Here is a 20,463-nt window from a genome sequence, read left to right as displayed (position 1 = left end):
AAATCTTAATCAGCATGTTATACGCTTTCAATCGACATCTCATTTTTCAAAATTGGATAAGGGGTTCTAGACAAATTGGCAAAAAATTGAAACCCGGGACCGCGATCTTTGTGACGTTATAGTTAACCCCCCCCACAGTCTGAGAATGCGACAAGTCATTATTTGGTACTCAGTAAAGTCTACCGATCACAACGATACCACTTGTCAGCAGTATACTCTCCAGTCACATCAACTTCAAAACTAGACGACTTTTTTCAATTCCGCCGCCTTACTATTCGCTTTCATACACTTTCTGGTTAACTGCTAAACCACTGGGTTTGAACCACAGTTTTGAAATACCTTTATCGGAAATTGCTACATACAGCATAACTTTTTGTTCAAACTTGTGCTTATATTTGTGCTTTATATTGTCTGGTGCTGTAGAACTATCGGTGGTATAATATCGGTCATTTCCTGGTATATGTGTTTTGCTCAAAGGGAAATAACTTTCATCATCAAGAATGAACGATTTCCCTTTGTAAGTTCGAGTCATCCAGCGACATTGAGACATAATGGTTGATTGTTGCTCATTAGTATACTCTGGTGCCCTCACCTTTTTTCGGCACTCCATACCTATCTTTTTTAAAGATCGGCAAATGTATGGCTGAGTACATTTAAAATTTCTAGCGGCATCTCGTTGGCTCATGGCATCATTATTATTAAAAGTGCATGTTCAACTTCCTCTTGGTCATAATTTTCGCCGGCTGGCCGCTGCCGCTTTTCCGAATTATCGCCAGAGATTTAAGGATTGTTTATAATTATAATAAAATTTGGTACATTTTCTTTCTTAAAATGATCCACTGTGTACTTTTTCCCCTTGCTTACGTTTAAATTATAAAAATTTACAACACGTTTTCGTAGTACTTCTTGTCTTGACGCCATTTTGTAAAAAAAAAGAAAAAAAAATAAACATTGCTCGTGAACCCTTTAAAGAGGTAGTAACAACTTCTAGAACAATATTTTTTGTTTCAAGGAATAGTAATTTTTTTAAGGCTTCAAAAACTAATTCTCATTTTTTTGCTATCACCCGTTATAGGGTGACCATGATTAGAGACTTAAACTCTTATTTAACAAATAGTAAAAAATTAATAAAAATATGTGGTGGTAACTTACGATGTTAAACGATGCAGTAATATTAACTGTATATGTAGGGTTGATCCTGCTCACGACTCCTGAATCACCCTGTATAACTCCGTATAGACAGATAAAGTCTAAGAAAAAAACGTACCTCAGTACCATACAGAAAAAGGTAGGGTGGCCTAGATGGCATTACACCTTCGGGGTACGCTCAGCTAGATGGCGCTAATATTAATATTTGACATTTTAACACATCAAGCTAAGAATATGGGCCAAATTGTCAAAACTGAGGTTCAAAAGTTTTAAGCCTGTGTCAAGAGATGGCAGTCTATGCACTGTGATTACACATTTTACTTCGACAGTAACTCTCTATAATACTCGATCCTCTTTATTACGACCATAATAAGTTATTTTTGACGACCGGTCTGGCCTAGCGTAGTGACCCTGCCTGCTAACCCGCGGTCCTGGGTTCGAATCCCCGTAAGGGCATTTATTTGGGTGATGAGTGCAGATATTTGTTCCTGAGTCATGGATGTTTTTTTATGTATATAAGTATTTGTATATCGTATATATCGTTGTCTGCATGAGTACCTGCAACACAATCCTTCTTGGGCTTACTGTGGGACTCGGTCAATCTGTGTAAGAATGTCCTATAATATTTATTTATTGATTATTATTTTTTTAGTTGGTAATACAACTGCCATAATTAGCAAACTATTCTCATATTTTACAATATTTTTAACAATGTGCGGAGCATGGCGCTGCGTGAGCTTTGTGGATTTATGATTCTAAATTATTTTTTACCAACCATTAACGGTCGCCGTGAGTTGAAAGTCTTACCATGGTCTTACCCAAGACATACATTTTTTACTTTTGAATTTGTTTGTATAATTGTAGATCTAAATTGTTCCTTTAGATCTTAATAGTCACACTAGATTATTAGTACGAGATGCTTACTCGTATACCTCAACTTGGAATTCTCCTATAGAGAACTTGACTGTACTTAAAATGAAATATTTTATACCATGCACGAAATAAAGCATCAGATAATTATAAGAAAAACATGGACAGAAGTTATTTTTAAATCCAATTTTTATTAAATAAGTCAGTAAAGTAACTGAACTGACCGTGAGGTTACTCACCTCGATTTCATATTAATTCCATATTATTTAGCAAGTCGTTCGTTTTGACAGTTCTTGAAAAGAAGCTGATTTGACTAGGAGACATGTAGCCTATTGACACACTTTTTGCTCAATGTCATGAAGAATAGAGGTATCATCTCTTTTCTTCATGCTCAATGTGCTCTGTCCGGCTATTTTCTAGGTTCGTGACGTGAATTGGGTTGACAAAATAATAAATAATTGTCAGTGGTCACTTTTTTGTTTTTCTTGACAGTTACAAAAATCAGCTAAAATGACAGAAGATTTTTTACTGACGTTATTTTTATCTTTTATGTGTTTTTTAACATTTGTAAGCTTTCTACCTATATTGCTTCATTTGAAAGAAACAGCCTAAAACACATGGTGCCAAATTCTAGTAACTGTGACTATCGACTAACATAAACAATAACCCATAATATATCTCTACCAAGATGTTTTTTCCAACAAATTCTCACCTGAAGTTGCAGTCTTTAACATTATTATGTGAAATAAAATATTGGGAATTAAAAGATTGACGTGCTTTGTTGTATTATACAAATTGAGATCGTATATTTCTATTGACTGAGAGCGCGCTCACGCCGGGGTCCGAGCTCGGCCTAACGCGCTCCCACGGGGCGGGCTATCTTGATCCCTGACAATACTCACATAGAAGCACCTTCTTAAAAGCTTGTCTAAATACTTTATTAAATATTGTATAGAAAATTGGATTTACCATAGAACTTGAGTAACCCAACCACATAACGAAATCAAAAACCCAATGAGGCACGTTTTTCTCCCAACGCGGACAAATAGCTGGTAGCATATTTAGAACAAAAAAAGGCGCCCACAGTATAACGAACGTGAAAAATACCACCCCAAGGACTTTAGTAGCCTTCTGTTCGAGACGTAATATCCGCCCGTGACGTGAAGAATTGCGAGATATCACGCTTGAGTTCCGTGAGTGATGCGTCCTTGGGTTCGCGTGGCGATATGGACTTGGGTTAGCCGGTTGTGCTCGGGATGTTAATGATCTTCTGGTCCGTATATTTCGGACAGGAGTTGCCACTGTTGTTCTAGCTACGCCGAAACTTGAACTCCGTCTTCCACACCTCCTTTCCTCTTCCCATGTAACCATAGATGATGCTCCTCGACTTGAACGTCTCGAATAGGAGATGGAAGGCTCATCATTCTTATGGCGAGAAAACCCGTTACAGTCATTAACATCGCCTCCAGGTACAATGATTACATCTGTATTACGCCTCGGAGGAGTCGAATCATTGCCAAAATAAGGACACGTGCAAGGAGGCGGCAGAAGCAGACCATCTTCGGAACTACGAGATTTAGTAGTTAAGATATTGGGTACAAGCAGTCCTTCATTACCTTCGTCATCAGAAGCGCTTCTTGGTCGACGTGGTATTGTACATGCATCGATAGCAGCCGACAGTCGGCGTCTATCCCGATGCATCGATGAAGGTGAGCTAGATGAAACACTAATGGACCCAGGCGTGGCTATACCGGCACGTTCTGATGGCTGAAGTCTAAAAACAAAACATAATTTAAAAGATGTTACAAGTAAAGATTTACTAAATTCTTACTTTTTAAGACGTAAGCTGATACGCTTCCAATGCAGTATTATTTAATTCCGAATCTCATCATAAATAAATATACAATCATACATGTATATATATTTTTTTCGTCAAATGACGTTTGTTTTTTTTATTCTGTTCCACGACACCTTTTGAAGGTTCTTGCGGCTTTAGGCACTGGTCCTGGTAGTAAGCTATGTGCTATCGGCTATAAAAACGAACAAAAGATAATCACTCCCGTGCAAATAAAAGAGACACGCGATGCTAGTAAGCTATGAGCTATCCATAGCTTACTAGTTCGCGGTAGGATCAGTGCCTTACTGCCATTGTCGTATTATAAAAAAGTACCATTTCAACTGGTAAAGGCTCGCCAAATACTCAAAAATAATGATGTGCAAAATGCGGAAACTTTCCAAAAAATCTTAAATTTCTTGATAAATTCACGAGAAATAAAGGAAATTTAAATTTATGAAATGGAAAGTTTCCATCCATACAGTTGTCCATGCAAAGTATGGAAAGTTTCCGAAGTTTTCCTATGTGAAAATTTCGAATTTTGGAAACTTTCCGTCGGCACATCTGTACTCAAAAAGGAACGAGAGTTACATTTTACCGACATACGCAAAGCGTAGGAGGATCGGAGCCTTGTTATTACGGTTATGAAAATAGTACTCCAAATTATCACTTTACTAATTCCGCTACCCAATATAATGTTAACATAAGTGACTTTCTTGTACATCTTGTGAATTAAATATTTTTAATTCATTGTAACATAATAATTGCGAGCTGGGGCCCATTTCTCAAAACTGAAAGTTACAAACTACAAGCGGAAGTCTCTTTCCAACTTGTCAAATTAGACATTGACGATTTGAAATTTGCATTGGGATTATTATCGAGGGAGGTTTAGCGAGGCAATTACGACTGGGGGCTAATTTCAGCTAGCTATTCGATTTTTTTCATGTTGTACGTTTTTAAGGAAGGAATTAAGAAGTTTTACTTCTTTCTCGCCGAGGGACTACACGTGCTATATTTTTTTTTGCATTATTAAATATGGAAATAGTAAAGATTGACTAGGATGTGCGGGACTTTAATAGGCTAGTTTCCTATACTTAAAATATTTTTTTTTACGCAGTGCACGAAATAAAGCACCACATAATTAGATGAAAAATATGGACAGTAGTTATATTTAAACATAATTTCTATTTAATAAGTCAAAGAGAAAGATATAAAGTAAATGATTTGACCGCGACGTCACTCCTCAGTGTTTCATAGGAATTCCATATTAGAAAATCGTTTTGACAGTTCATAAAAAGAAGCTGATTTGACTACTTGGAAACTAGCCTATTGAGATATTTGTTAGTGTAAAAATGAACTGTAATACTTCCGATTTAAAGTATTAGTATGGTAGTTTTCCACCGGCAGAGCGAGATGAAAAGTGGCTTAGCGTGGAGCGGAGTGGATTGAAACTAATTTGCGCGACCTGTATACTATGTTGGTTTTTCAGGGATAATTATTTATAATGTTAACCGATTTAAACAGTTTTACTTTATTGGAAAGAAGATGGTTTACGTAACATCTCGTATTATTTGAAGTACGATATACATTCGCAAGGGTGGGTAAATTGAAAGTAAAAATATGCAAAGTTTTTTTGTACAAACACGATTATATTTTTCTTGTAATATTTAACATAAAACCAATGTTTCCTAAAATTTTCATAATTTTTTTTTACATTTTCCTTCAAAATTCTTTTTTTTCCACAACAAAAAAATTATAAAAAATTGTTTATTTACGTTCAATTTGAGCTCTTTCTAACGATATCCCACTTGACCTAGTAACTTGAAATTTAGAGTTTGCCCCCCATTCATTTTGGCCATTTTCTACAATTAAAATTCATAAATAAAAAAAAAATACTTTCTATTTGTAGAGGTTTACAATGTTCATAACTATTCCAAATTTCAAGTTGATAGCATTAGTAGTTTTCGAGATATTTAAGAATGTGACAGACGGAAAGAGTCCACCATAAGGGTTCCTGTTTGTACCTTTTTGGTACGGAACCCTAAAAAGGCTATAATATGTTATATATTTCTGAACTACTCACAAAGCCCAATAATTTGATATCAGACATGACTATGACCATTAGACCTAATTAACCGCTCGGTTGCGTTTTCACTATTTTTCACACGAAAAACACTTAAAATTTGTATGAAATAATTACTTGGCACTGTTGTGAATAACATACAAATTTCTCGTCAGTTTTCGAAGAATTAAGATAGCCTTTATCAGTTGGAGTGGAGAAAATGAATAATAATGGGTGTATAAATTGCTCCAAAATATACACGGTGTAACATGAGGAAACCGAATAATTTTAGTAGAGTATTCCTCATCATATTAGAAAAGTAAAATGTCATATTAAACTCTTTTGGATTTCGCCAACTTTTAAAGTTATAAGCATTTAAAAAAATAACAATTACTTATTATTTCTCAGACTAAAACGCTGTTTTGATGGCGATGATGCCGTTATCGGACATAATCTAACTGTCCTCGTTGATACACATCAAAAAGTAACTAGTGACTCGTTGTAAAAAGTATTTTTTTAGAAAAATATTGTAATTTTTTATTTTAAGTGCCAATTTTACGAATTTCATCACATTTGCTGTTTAAAGGTGTCATTGTATCTACGCGTACTGAAGAATAATGTACTATTTAGTTCCCAAGAGAATAATGGATTTAGTTTTAAAAAATAATACCTATCCTTACAATACTTCCGGCATAGGCTGTTTGAAAATCAGCCAAGGATTTTAGTTGCACATACAAAATTTTACTATTAAGCTATAAAAAGTATTATGTATACGGTATTAAAAGTGAATTTTATTTATTAATTAAATGTTTTACAATTATTTTAGTCTGTTCTTCATTTATTCAGTAAATTGTATGCTGATAAATTGTTATAATTTACAATCTGGCAGTCTAACATGTCACACAAACTAAACTCACCACTTAGCAGTATCTGTAGTATACTGATTAAAAAATTAAATTTTGACACTAAACTTGATAATCGTTTTTGGCGGACACTTAAATTATTTTCGATTGTACAAACTTCTAATGGAAATAAAATAATTACAATTAAGACTTATACAAATAACTAAATAAATTAATAATTACAAATAAAATTAGAAATAAACTACTCACTAAATCCACTCCGAGTCCCTCCAGCTGCAAAGGAGCCCATCACGCTCGCCGCGTTGCCACGTTGAACCGCGATGGACAACCTTTGCAACAGGAACGACCCGGAGCGGGGGTCGTGACCACGCTCGCTCAGCCTCCCGCCCAATTCTCTAATAAAGGTTTTGGCCTCTGCGCACCAACAGCCAGTGGTTTCTACGGCAAGAGGGACAAAAATATAATTGGACAGGACCGCGTATTTTTCCCGCTTTCGAGCCGCCGCCGCTTCAGCCGCCGCCCCCGCCGAACGCACGGTGCGGCTAAGGTGGGAAGCAGCAAAAGTGTTGACGCACGTGGCATCCCACAACAGGCATCTGCCCCTCTCCCAAGGGACCAAGGTTAACGGGCCTCCTCTTCCTTTTCGATTGTATGTTTCGTTGGACATTGTGTTTAATTTATATGCAGTATTTTAGTGTTTCTTTGTGCTCAAAAAATGTTTGTAGTAAAAAAACAATGGATTTATATGAAGAATCCGATATATATAGGTGAAGATACACTCGTTGTAACCCCGCCGTTGAAGGTTGCCTTATGATTTTTTTTTCAAATGTGATGAAAAACATTATGTGTAACTCAGGAGGTAAGCACATTAATAACTCGTGTCTATAATCCACTTCAGCCTGAGCTGTAACTAGTGGGTTATAACAGACGTTATAAACTTTTTTGTGAAAATACATCCAAAAAACTAAAAAAAAAACATTACACAAACGTCATATAACATTTTATCTTTATTTTGCCCTCAGAAATGCGTAGTTAAATTCTTTCGGTTTCCTCATGTTACATACCTCTTAGTTCGTTGACATAAGACGAGTCAACAGATCTATGGAGCACGTTCTGGAGCAACTTTTACAGTTGACAATGTACAAATCCTTTAAGTAAGTACCTTCTAAGCTATGTATTTTTTAATCAAAACTTCTTTAGTCTCTGAATTCAGAATAAATTGCGTACTTAAACAGAAGGCTATAAACATATAGTTTCGTATCGTTTAATATTTCTAACAAAAAACCCATGATACTCTTTTGCGCACACACTAGGTACTACACAAAGACTCACTTATCAATCGGCTCTTTTTTGCGATGTTGATTATTAAAATATTTTTTCGCGTAGATATACCTTTTTTAATTTCTTAAATGTTGGTTAGTTTCTATAAATTTGGAATATAAGTATATATAATTTTGATTGAGTAAATTATGCCAATTCATATATACCCGCTATATTGTGGTTTAGACGCAGCGGAAGCTTCCAAGCCGCGGGACAGGCGCAACATCTCAGCCCCAAACTGATGCAGTGCGGTCATTGCTGATGGGGCGGGCTCGCTGTGCAACACAACATGTACTTATATGAAGTCTAACAGATGGTTACATAGACTTATATGAAGTTAACATATGGTTACATAGATCGGCACGGAGGACAAACTACTACATAAACAACTAGGCATTCTTATTCAACAAACATGCAACAATTAGGATATTTTAACACTAACAATAACAACAATAACAGTGTTTCAACATTTTCTTGTGCTTTTTGTAACTATGAACTTAGTGTGGTTGTTTTTTTTAATACTACGTCGGTGGAAAACAAGCATACGGTGCGCCTGATAGAAAGCGGTCACCGTAACCTATGGATTCCTGCAACTCAAAGTGTCAATGCGCGTTGCCAACCCATTAGAAACTTGTACACTCCTTTTTGCTGTGGGGTTCGGGTGAGGGTTCGAGTTGCCGACGACTCATAGGACATTTATTTAGTAAATGGCTGAATTCTGCCGGTGACCATATTCCTCACAAGTCTCCTTTGGCATAATACCTTCGTCTTGTAGCCATATTGTTTTGTTGGGTAAGGCCAGTGTCGGGGACAGGGAGAATAGAGAATACCTCTCATCTCCATAGTCGGGGAGGCCGTCTTTCAGGCAAGTCCGTCTACTGACTATAACTTTTGTATTTCGTCAGGGCGAAAAAAAATCGCTATCTGTTTTTTACGATTTTTGATTTTTGTATATTTTGCAATTTTGATTCCCTGGATTCCTCGTCGACCCATGAAACATTTTTTTAATATCTTTATTAGTTTAACTCCTTAAATTTGAACGGCACACTTATAGTGACTTTGGTATTTTTAACCGCCGCCTCAAATCTCAAAGGAAGGGGTTCTCAATTCGTCTGTATTTTTTTTTAATGTTTGTTCCTCTCCGTCGTTACTGGACCGATTAAATTTTTTTTTTTGATTGATAGTATATGCATACAGATTGGTCCCATTTTTCTCAGAACCCAGTTCTGATGACGGGATCCTGGAGAAATCGAGGGAACTCCTCAAATCTGAAAGGCATACATATGGTGATTTTTGTGTTTTTGAAAGAACAGAATGCATTTACGTACGGAACAGTGACATTTGGTGCAGTGGAACTGCTGATGATGGTCAGAACGGAACTCCTAAAATCTGAACGGCACGCTTATTTATTTATTTATTTATTTATTTATTTATTTATTTACTTATGGTGACTTTGGTATTTTTATAAGAACAGCATGCACTTAAGTTCAGAACAGTGACATTTATTTAGTTATGTTTGTTAAGCATATTGAGTTTTCTAGTCAAATTTTGTCAGGCTTCGATTTCTTATAATCGGATTCCAGAGGAATTCAGGAAACTCCTCAAACCTTAACGGCATACGTATATTGATTTTTGTTGCCATCAAATAATTAAAGCATTAAAAGCAGTTTAAAAAAATACCTACACATTTCTACATAATCCAACATTCACCAGAACCCCAAAGGCGGCGGTTTTTTTTTCTTAAAAATGATTATAATAGTTAACAGCATGTATTTACGTTCAGAACAGTGACATTTATTTGTTAAGGAGATCGGATATCGGATTCATAAGGAATCGAGGAAACTCCTCAAACCTAACGGTATACGTATTCGTGTTTCCATCAAATAATTAAAGATTTACATTAAAAGCAGTTTAAAAAAATACCTACACATTTCTACATACTCCAACATTCGCAAGTATGTACCTTTCACCAGAACCCCAAAAGCGGCAGTTTTTATTTCTTATAAATTATTCTGGTGTTAAGATCATGACATACAACTGATGTCAAAAGTTCTCAAAATGTATGTTTCAAAGAGCATATCGAAATTTCAGAGAAATCAAAACATGTCCACTTTGGACGCTAAAAATTTAAGATTCAGTGTGAATAAAGTTTTGACTTTACCTTCGAATAGTAGTAGATCATAGCTTCAATTTAGAATTTTTTGCTAGGTAAGATAATTATGATTTTTTGAAAATCGTATTACGATTCAAATTGCACAACACTATGAGTACGATTAAGTTGTTTATTTATGCTTCATCCTCCTCCTTGCGTTATCCCAGCATTTGGCACGGCTCATGGGTGCCTGCTGGGGTCCGCTTTGACAACTAATCCCAAAATTTTGTGTAGGCACTAGTTTTACTAAAGCGACTGTCATCTGACCTACCAACCCGAAAGGTAACTAGGTAAATTAGTCCGGTTTCCTCACGATGGTTTCATTCACCAAACAGCGACTGGCAAATAACAAATGACAATTCGCACATAAGTTCCCAGAAACTCATTGGTACGAGCGCAGGGGTTCAAACCCTCAACCTCCGGATCGAAAGTCGCTCGCTCTTCACGCTAGATCACCAGCGCTTCGTTTATGTATGCTTAGGTACCAGCCAATGAATAGTGGGTTTTCGTATCGTAAAGTAATTTTATTATTTTGTCATTTTATTGTGACACGGTATTTTACGCTGAAGTTATTGGATGAAAAGTTGTAAAGCATATCGGATGCAATATTTGTTGGGGTGTTATATAAAATAACACAATTTTTATACATAAGTTCTAAACAAAGTTTCAGCGTAATTTGTGGGAGTAGAAAACAGACACCATTTTGTACTTTGGATGGGTGCTGATAAAAAGATAAGTATAAAAAAAATAACAACTACGGTTATTGCAATTTTTTGTATTGAAACCCTTTTGGGCTGTAAATACACTAAACTCAAAATACACTAGTAGTCAATATGCTACAATTTCAAAACGACCTTTGCTCATAACACACGAGACCCTAATTACTATATTCCCAAAAGGAACCTATCCTCGATATGCACCATTCTCATTGCGTACTATTTCCAAAATACTATATTCCCAAAATACCCTAAATTATCTCCACTCGGAAGTGCCAATATACTCTACTGTCATAAGGCATTATTCCCAAAATACTCTAATCCCTATACACCCTAGTCCCAAAATACACTATTTTTTTTTAATGCCAATTTCTCGTTTCTACGTTAAGCGAAACGGAGGGTATGGGAAAAGTTTTTCGCAATTTGTGACTTTTCTAGCCGGAAATTTTTTTTTTGGTCACATACAAGCTTTTGATCCTGGATAGGAATGGGATCGATTGGCGTCAAAAAAAAAGTTTGTCAAAAATGCCCTTTTTCTCGCATCCTGTATGTTTTTTTCCTAATTCTGTAAATGCCATTTTTCATCAATTTAAAATCGATGGATGGTCCCCTTAGACCATTTTCTCGTAGGACTACGGCATCTCATAGCTGCCCTTACTGACCCGCTATCAAAATAGGTACACCCTGTATAATAAGTTAACGTACATAACCTCACAAATCGTGTAGACAGAGCAAATGAAACTATGAATTTCAGTTCCACTCTTGGCAATTAAGGAGTTGAAATTAAACGAAATTGTGATGGTGACCGGTTGCCAGCCCACCGCCCACACCACAATGGAACCCAATAGTTTAGTAAGTGGCATTGCTAAAAAAAAATCATCTTTCATTCCAATAACGCCAGGTGACCCCCCCCCCCCCCTCCGTTTCGCTTATCGTAGAAACGAGAAATTGGCATAAAAAAAAATAGTGTATTTTGGGACTAGGGTGTATTGGGATTAGAGTATTTTGGGAATAATGCCTTATGACAGTAGAGTATATTGGCACTTCCGAGTGGAGATAATTTAGGGTATTTTGGGAATATAGTATTTTAGAAATAGTACGCAATGAGAATGGTGCATATCGAGGACAGGTTCCTTTTGGGAATATAGTAATTAGGGTCTCGTGTGTTATGAGCAAAGGTCGTTTTGAAATTGTAGCATATTGACTACTAGTGTATTTTGAGTTTAGTGTATTTACAGCCCAAAAGTTGTCCCTTATGTCCACGTTTAATCACGTAATATCTGGGCTTACTTAATATATCACGTCTTAAATAAAAAAAAAAAACTTATGAATACAAAAACAAAAAAAAGACAAAAAACAAAAACTTAATTTCTGGCCGGGATTCGAAACCCTGACCACCTACGATCTATCTGCGTACATTAGACCGACCTCGAACGACTGCAGGCCTAGTACATGATGGCCGCGGGAGTATGTCGCCGCGAGATAGACTACCTGTCCTTATGTCATTAATACAATTAGACAAAGACGTGTCATCTATCTCGCGGCGACATACTCCCGCGGCCATCATGTGATAGGCCTACTGAGCTAAGCGGAATCGATGCGCGCGCGGCGAAATTAACGACCATATTTTACGTTTACTAACGCGAAAGAAAAAAACTCATGAAAACTCAAAGTTCGCGTTTTCCGGGATCTAAGGCTACGCTAGATCGATTTTTCATTCCCGAAAACCCCCACATAACAAATTTCAGCGAAATCGTTAGAGCGGTTTCCGAGATCGTCGGTATATATAAATAAATAAATATACAAGAATTGCTCGTTTAAAAGTATAAGATAATGAGGAGGCACACTCAACCTTATGACAGATGGCGCTACCTTATCAGTCCATTGCACAAATAAAGAATTTCATGCGTGAGAGCGAGAAAATTATACTTTTCTCTCTCTCTCTCACATATGAATGACAGTCATGTGACGACATGCCTAGGCACTTTCACAGGCGCCGCCTGGCGGGATAAAATGTCAGCGTGCCGCCTCATTGCTATACTCTAGGACCTCTAGGTGTACCCTTTTATAAGCCTTCCAGCCTTCTGCGAATATTTTCCGATATTTGGGCTTTGAATACTGTCTTTCTTTGCGTTAAAGAATTTACACTACACATTGCTATTATAGTGCTTGCAATATTTAAATGTTTTACTTTAAATATACGAATCAGTATTTCGTCTATAGTTTTGATGTTTTGACTGTGTTGCGTTTTCTGAAAATATTGTTTAATTTATCCGGTTGAACTTTGCTTCTTTTTAAATATTTTGCAAATCATAACTTTTTTAATGACCGGGTTGCTGTTTAAATCGTTGATGTCGGACCGGTACAAATCGATGTTAGGTAAAGGATACGACATCAGTGAGATTGGAATTACGTACAATCAAATCCAAATCCAACAGTTTTTCGGGAAATAAATGGAAGTAATATCTATTGGTTGACTTCTCTGTGTTTTATTTCGTGGTATCAAGTCTTCGTCAAAATTTTTCTTATAGAATGAACCAGTTGCCTTACCCCAATTTCTTTGTTTTGATAGATCGGTCATTTGTTTCTTTTCAAATATGGAACTTTTTCAAAGCGAACTGTCAATTACTAAGGTAACTGTCCCATATTACGGGAACTTAAGACGTTTCCTACTTTGAGTGAGGATTGTAAAAAAAATGCGAAGTTTCTAGTCGTGTTAATTATTTTATTTTAAGGATAAGTCTTCTACGATGGATTTAAGACACTATTTTCCATCGTAACTTCAAATTTATAGAAATTACCGTTGTTTTACTTAACCCTTAGTTTGCCCATTATTCCGGGATACAATTTTGGTATGGCTTCAATTCCGGGAGTCGTTGTACGTAATTACGGGATACCTTTAAAGTCGACGTTCTTGAAGCATAATGTAAAAAAATGAATTAAAAATGTTGTTTACATAAATATATAAATGCACATATCGTTTTAATAGATGCTTATACAGAGTGTATTTTTTATAATTGGCAATGTTTTGATGGGTTGGGGTGGGATGGGAAACATGATATTTTACGGTATAACGATTGTATGATAATTATAATTTATATTTTATATTTATTTATAACAAGAAACTTACAACTATTTTACAGGAAACAATTCCGCCAAACTGAGGACAGTTTGTTGGCGGATACAGCGCTCGTATATCGTATATTTCTTATTCTACGCACTTAACTAAATAACTTACATACTACCTAACTTGAGCGGACATTGCTGCGCACCCACTACACCGCCGCGGCTCGGCCCGTTCTTTACGAGTGCGAGTTTGTACTCTAATTACATCGCGTCCCGGTACGCGGTATCGTAGTTACGCAGTCAATTATTTCTATGTAGGTATATCGTTTACTACTTACTGAATTTATTTTCTATGAGGATAAATTAATTTGTTCTAAGATTTACTTACTAATTGTTACAAATATTACTATCATATAACTCTAATAGTTTATAATGACAGGGTGTTATAAGTTTTACTGTCTGTCTGTCTAAGGCATCGCTTACGAATGGATGAACCGATTTAGATTAGTTTTTTTCGTTTGAAAGCTGAATTAGTCGAGAGTGTTCTTAGCCATATTTGATGAAAAACACTTCACAATGTTGGGGTTTATTTTTTCAAAATTTAATTTCAATCCAGAAGCTATTGCCGGTTATAAAAATTGCAAGGTACTCGTGAAAATTTCAGTTTTTTGTTACTGGTGATCACTGAGCTACACCGTATACATATATGGTGGTGATACGTTATAGAAGTATGTATAAATAAATAAATAGTACTCAATAAATATTATAGGCCGTTCTTACACAGATTGACTGTCCGACGAATTTGATCTATTTTATATTTATATATGTCTATCCTATTATGTATTATCCTCATGTAAATATTAGCTTTCTAGTACTAATAATGATTGAGCTAAATCGTAGACAGACAGACTGACTGACGGACAAACCAATGTGCGGTATAAAGATTTTTAGCTAACTAAGGAAGTTTAAAAACATAATAGTCGGGTCTCTATACCTTATTTTGTGTTTTTTTATATTTTAATGTACTTTTTATGGGCATACCAGAATAAGATACACTCATATTAAAGTCGTGTACTTAATTACGGCTGTCAAAACGAAGGCTATATTAAAAGACAAACAAGATTTTATTCTTAGTACATTGGAAGATTATATAACAATTATACTCAAAACATCGAAATAAGTAACCTTTGTGCTTTAATTTTATGAAATAAAACAAATTTAATGTCGATGCCACACTCCAATATTTCGCACGTATTACTCAACGAGTATACATTTCGTACTCAAGTATGAGACTAAAATCTAAAAAATATATGTGCCGTAATTATGTCACTATAAATCTGAAATCTTTACTCAATATATTTACATCAAATATATAAATATACTTCACCGCAAATAGTAATAAAACATAAAAACATTGTAGACTGTGTTTCCGTTATTCCGTGATACTCCCGCAATTATGTACACCGCGTCAAAATGGTGTACATTATTCCGGGAGCGGGTATTTTAATTAAAATATGCATTAAATTAATTTGAAAAGATGATATAAATGTTTTTTAATAACTATAAGACAATTATGATACAAATTTAATATAAATAAACTTACCCGCATCACAGTAAACCCTTAAGAAGTTCCGCTGCCGCGTTAAGCTCACCGTCAAACACGCCCATAGAAACCACTGCGTGGTTGCGACTGACGCGTTTGGAGGTACCTCACGGCTTCAAAAGATATGATACATATTCGAAAATCGACTTTTTCGGTTCTATTTGATCTGTAGTTAATAAAATACTGCATTCAATTATGATTTTACTGATAGTTTCCTTAGTTTGCGACAAAAACCAAAGTATCCCGGAATAATGTACCACATTTTACTATCCCGGAATAGTGTACAGTTACCTTAGTTGATATTAAGTACCTATTATCTGAATTTAGGCTACATGTCCATACTGTACCAAAATAACTTACGCTTTATAAATCTTACGAAACTAGCCGAGCCCGACGGCTGTATTTAAGTATTGCAGTAGGAATAGGTAAGTTTTATAGAAATAAAATGCAATGTGTTTATTTCTAAAAAACAGTCAAAGCGGACCCCAGGCTCCGGCGGCTTCGTTATCCGGGCAAATGCCGGGATAACGCAAGGAGGATGATGATTTCTAAATAATTTTTAAGAAAAAAAAACCGTCGCCTTTCGGGTTCTGGTGAAAGCTACTTGCGAATGTTGGATTATGTAGAAATGTGTAGTATTTTTTAAAACTGCTTTTAATGCTTTAATTATTAGATGGCAATACAAAATGAATATACGTATAACGTTAAGGTTTGAAGAGTTTCCTCAATTCCTCATGAATCCGATTATAAGAAATCGAAGCTTGACAAACTTTGACTTGAAAACTCAATATGCTTAACAAACATAACTAAATAAAAGTCACTGTTCTGGACGTAAGTGCATGCTGTTCTTATAAAAGTACCAATCCACTATAAGCGTGCCGTTCAGATTTGAAGAGTTCCGTTCTGGCCATCATCAGCAGTTCCACTGCACCAAATGTCACTGTTCCGTACCTAAATGCATGCTGTTCCTTTAAAAACACAAAAATCACCATATGTATGCCTTTCAGATTCGAGGAGTTCCCTCGATTTCTCCAGGATCCCATCATCAGAACTGGGTTCTTAGAAAAATGGGACCAATCTGTATGCATATACATTCAATCAAAAAAAATAAATTTCAAAATCGTTCCAGTAACGACGGAGATATCAAGGAACAAACATAAAAAAAAAGACATACAGACGACTTGAGAACCGTCCTTCTTGAGAGATTTAAGGCGACGGTTAAAAACATACATGCATTTATGATCTTAACTGTTAATCTTAAATTAAAAAGATTTTTTGAGTTAAGGAGTACATGTACGTACATATGTATTGTTATTAACCTTATTTACACATTATTAAGTTCTTTCGTTTTTAATAAGTGTTTTTTCAGAATATACACACACAGCATAGACAGGTTCGATTTTCTTATGAGTCTATCAATTCATAGGTTGCGTTCGCAACAATTAGGGTTACTACATGTAGTAATTTTTACGCCAATGTATTTTATAAGATATATGTATTGTATGTTATTTTATGCGCATATAATATTTTTCTCTCCGATTCCGAAATTCCGTTAAGCCGATTTATTGAAATTGACAAAAATCTAGGGTTGGTTGCCTTTTATAATACTTTCCTATATGTCTGCGATACCTACTGCGCTACCTAATCCGTGACGTTATACACGATATTTAGGCGAAGTTTAAAATAGCTTCAATAAATTGCAATTATTTGTGTTAAAACTTATGAGCGTAGCTGTAATATTGTGTTTTTCGGAACCAATACAACTGTATCGACAAAATCCAAGAGGGTTTCAACATTAGTCGTCAGGCGAATTAAGGCTAAGTACATTTCTAAAACAGCCAATACGTCTTTTCACGTAGCAAGCTGAGCAGCAAGTACTAAATAATAACGTTCTCGTGTAAATGTAACTAGGTATCTATAAAAATATTTTACAACACTGAAATGACTGCTACGTTATAAGTGCGTGCATTAAGCATTTATATTGAACAAATAGCGTGTATTAAGAATGTGATGAGAAAGGCAATACCTTGAATCCTGTAGCCAGAGGTCCCTGGTATCGATCGGCGGCAACTCTGTGTCGGTGGAGGCGGCGGAGTGCTGCGGAGTGCTTCTGTTTCCGAGGAACCGACGCCACGTACAGCGCCGTTCTATACAGTGGTACAAAATAGTAGATTGTGTCACAAGGGAGCAAAATGGAGTCGAAGGCGTACAATGAATGCTGAACGAATGAAACGCTTAAGACAGAAATTATTATCTGCCATGTGAGACATGCTAATTTTCAGAAACCTAAGAGGAAATTATTACTTTTCGAAATATTCATAACATAATAAATGATATACAAAAAGTGTAATCGATTAGGTACATCTCGTGGTCACGTGGTCTTTTCGTTGCGTTAATATTTTCTACTTGCAACATATCACGTCACAATTTTGGAAAAAGGCTTTTTCTTTCTTGCTTGGACCCAACAAAGTGGCAATTTCCTCTCTGATTAGCGTATCAAAATGACAAACTTCTATTTAGGGACATTTTAATCATAAAAATTTCCTTTATTTCTTCTTCTTTTATACCAGCCCCTTTTGAAAACTATAAAAGCTGCAATAACCATTTCTAGGACCAATATTATGTTGCATAAAATCCCAACTTCTCACTAGCTTGGAAACACGTGTTTTGTCCTTTAATACCAGCGGGTAAAAACGCATTTTATCCACTAGTGGGTAAAGTAATTTGACCTTGAATAAAGTCAAATTAACTGCTTTAAAATTGATAAAAGTAGGTGAATCTAGTAATAAAGATCATTTACCACCTGTGGAACTATTGGAAGCAGTGATAAACGCATTTTTTGCGTTGTAGTTTCCTCGCTATAGTGAGGGGAAAAGTTTTTTGTTACACTCGGGTGCAAATGTATTTTACTTCTCGTGTGTTAAAAAACTCGAAAGTTCAGGATTCTATTCTCGAACCACTCGCTTCGCTCGTGGTTCAACTATAGAATCCTTTCACTTGCTGGTTTTTCAATTCCACACTCGGCGTTAAATACGACTTTGCACTCTTGTAACATAACAAATAACTATTTCAGGCCCCGTAGCCGAATGGCATTTCTCCGACGCCAAACGAAAGCGATACGCCGCTGGCTCTGTCGCGCCAATACGCAAGCGCGATAGAGATAGATATCTACTAGCGCTTCGTTTCGTGAGCGTTTCGTGAGCGATTGTGCCATTCGGCTAGCCACCCAGTACAGATGGTGTTTTTTTTACGCACTAGTGCGAGAAGTGGTTCATTATAATATGCTAGGTCGAAACTTTGGATGCTCATCTGTACTGAAAAACATCGTACGATACACGTGCGAAAAGGAAATCTTCCTTTTTTACGCACTTGTATCGTAATGTACTATTTCAAATAAAAACATTTTTATAAGGTGTTATAACATCGTACAAGTACTCGAAACCGACGAGCGTGTATGAGAAACGGAGGATGGTCCATTTGGCGGTTGTGTTCGTTATTAATATACCTACCGAGTGTAGCCTGCCACATGCGCAAAAATTAAACTGTAGATTTTACTTCTTTAACCAACTCCTGTTTGACGTGGTACTTTATAGATATTAAAGATTTTAGACTTATTCAGACGCATGTAGCACATTTATGTAGGCGTGTTACAAGATAGGATACACCCGGCATATTCCTCATTGTGCCACGTATAATCATTGAATAATGTAATAATATGAAAGTGTGTGAAGCGAAAGTGGTTTGTCAGGATCGTAGTAAATGGAACTCTGCCTACCCCTTTGGGAAACAGACGTGATGGTATGTATGTATGTATGTATGTATGTATGTAAATTTTTGATAAAATACATAATCGTAGGTAATACATACTGTCTAAATAGATAGATAGGTAATACTCGTAATTGTTTAGTTATACATATGTAAACTAATCGTTTCTTGAAATAGTACCTCAGCGATTCCCGTCAACTTTGTACAAAAATTAAGGGAAAAGTTAAATTTGTTTTTATTAATTCCTATTTTGTTACCAAGATTTTGTTGATTAATTGAGATTTTATTAAGTTTTATTTCGTCATTAAGGTTCTCTAGTATCTATATTTTCTTAATTATAACAATTATCCTGTATATATCTTACGAAAGTCGAATTATTCGAGTATTACTAAATGTTGGTAACAAAATAGGATCAATTAAAATTTGCTGACGTGGCATTGTACAAAGTTGACGGGAATTGCTGACCTATGAATATTAACATATATTATTTACCTAAAAATATTTTAAACAGTTAGTTATGTTTGTATAAAAGGAGTAGGTATACAAGCTTGTAATGCTTTTATCAGATTATCGTAAAAGCTTTGTACTCGTATACTTTGTGGTTCTGTTTAGGAGGGATATTGGTTGTTTAGGCACGTCTTTTATAATATTATAAAATGCTGCACGCAGTGGACCGATGACGCCTCTGAAAGTGACTTAGTACTCGGTTTAAGGGCATTATTTAACCACATCTAAGTAGCATTACTACGCCTACGCGAGCACTCTGACGTCAAGACGTCACGTTCGCGTCTTTCAGAAAGGCGTTACCCCCACTTGCTGTTTTTTTAAATTCTTTCATGAGATACATTTACTTACACATATATTTAATATAAAAATGTACATGAAATAAAACTATCAAAACGGATTAAATATAAATATAGCGTGTAATGAATTTATAATACATCCCGACGGTTCGAACTCTTTACATCGTTTATGGTCAACAATTGACTGAGGAAAGTCTATGTGCAAAAACTACAAAAAAAAATAGTTTTTGCACATTGTAATTTTCCTTAGTCACCTGTTG

The 20,463-nt window shown here is 35.7% G+C and overlaps 1 protein-coding gene across 1 annotated transcript in view; it reads right to left on the bottom strand.

The window, feature by feature from the left end:
- Nucleotides 1-2,895: 2,895 nt before the first annotated feature.
- LOC125241902 (5-hydroxytryptamine receptor 2A) overlaps nucleotides 2,896-20,463 on the bottom strand; it is a 32,471-nt gene continuing 14,903 nt past the window's right edge. Inside the window, exons 5-7 of the mRNA XM_048150607.1 lie at nucleotides 17,662-17,782; nucleotides 8,266-8,373; nucleotides 2,896-3,793 (exon numbers count right to left, since the gene is read on the bottom strand). Coding sequence (XP_048006564.1) covers nucleotides 2,896-3,793; nucleotides 8,266-8,373; nucleotides 17,662-17,782 — 1,127 coding nt within the window. The remainder of the gene's footprint in view (nucleotides 3,794-8,265; nucleotides 8,374-17,661; nucleotides 17,783-20,463) is intronic.

This window comes from Leguminivora glycinivorella, chromosome Z (genome assembly GCF_023078275.1).
Source record: "Leguminivora glycinivorella isolate SPB_JAAS2020 chromosome Z, LegGlyc_1.1, whole genome shotgun sequence".
Taxonomy (NCBI): Eukaryota; Metazoa; Arthropoda; class Insecta; order Lepidoptera; family Tortricidae; genus Leguminivora; species Leguminivora glycinivorella.
Note: the sequence above shows the minus strand (reverse complement) of the source record. Positions and strands in the feature narration are given on the sequence as shown.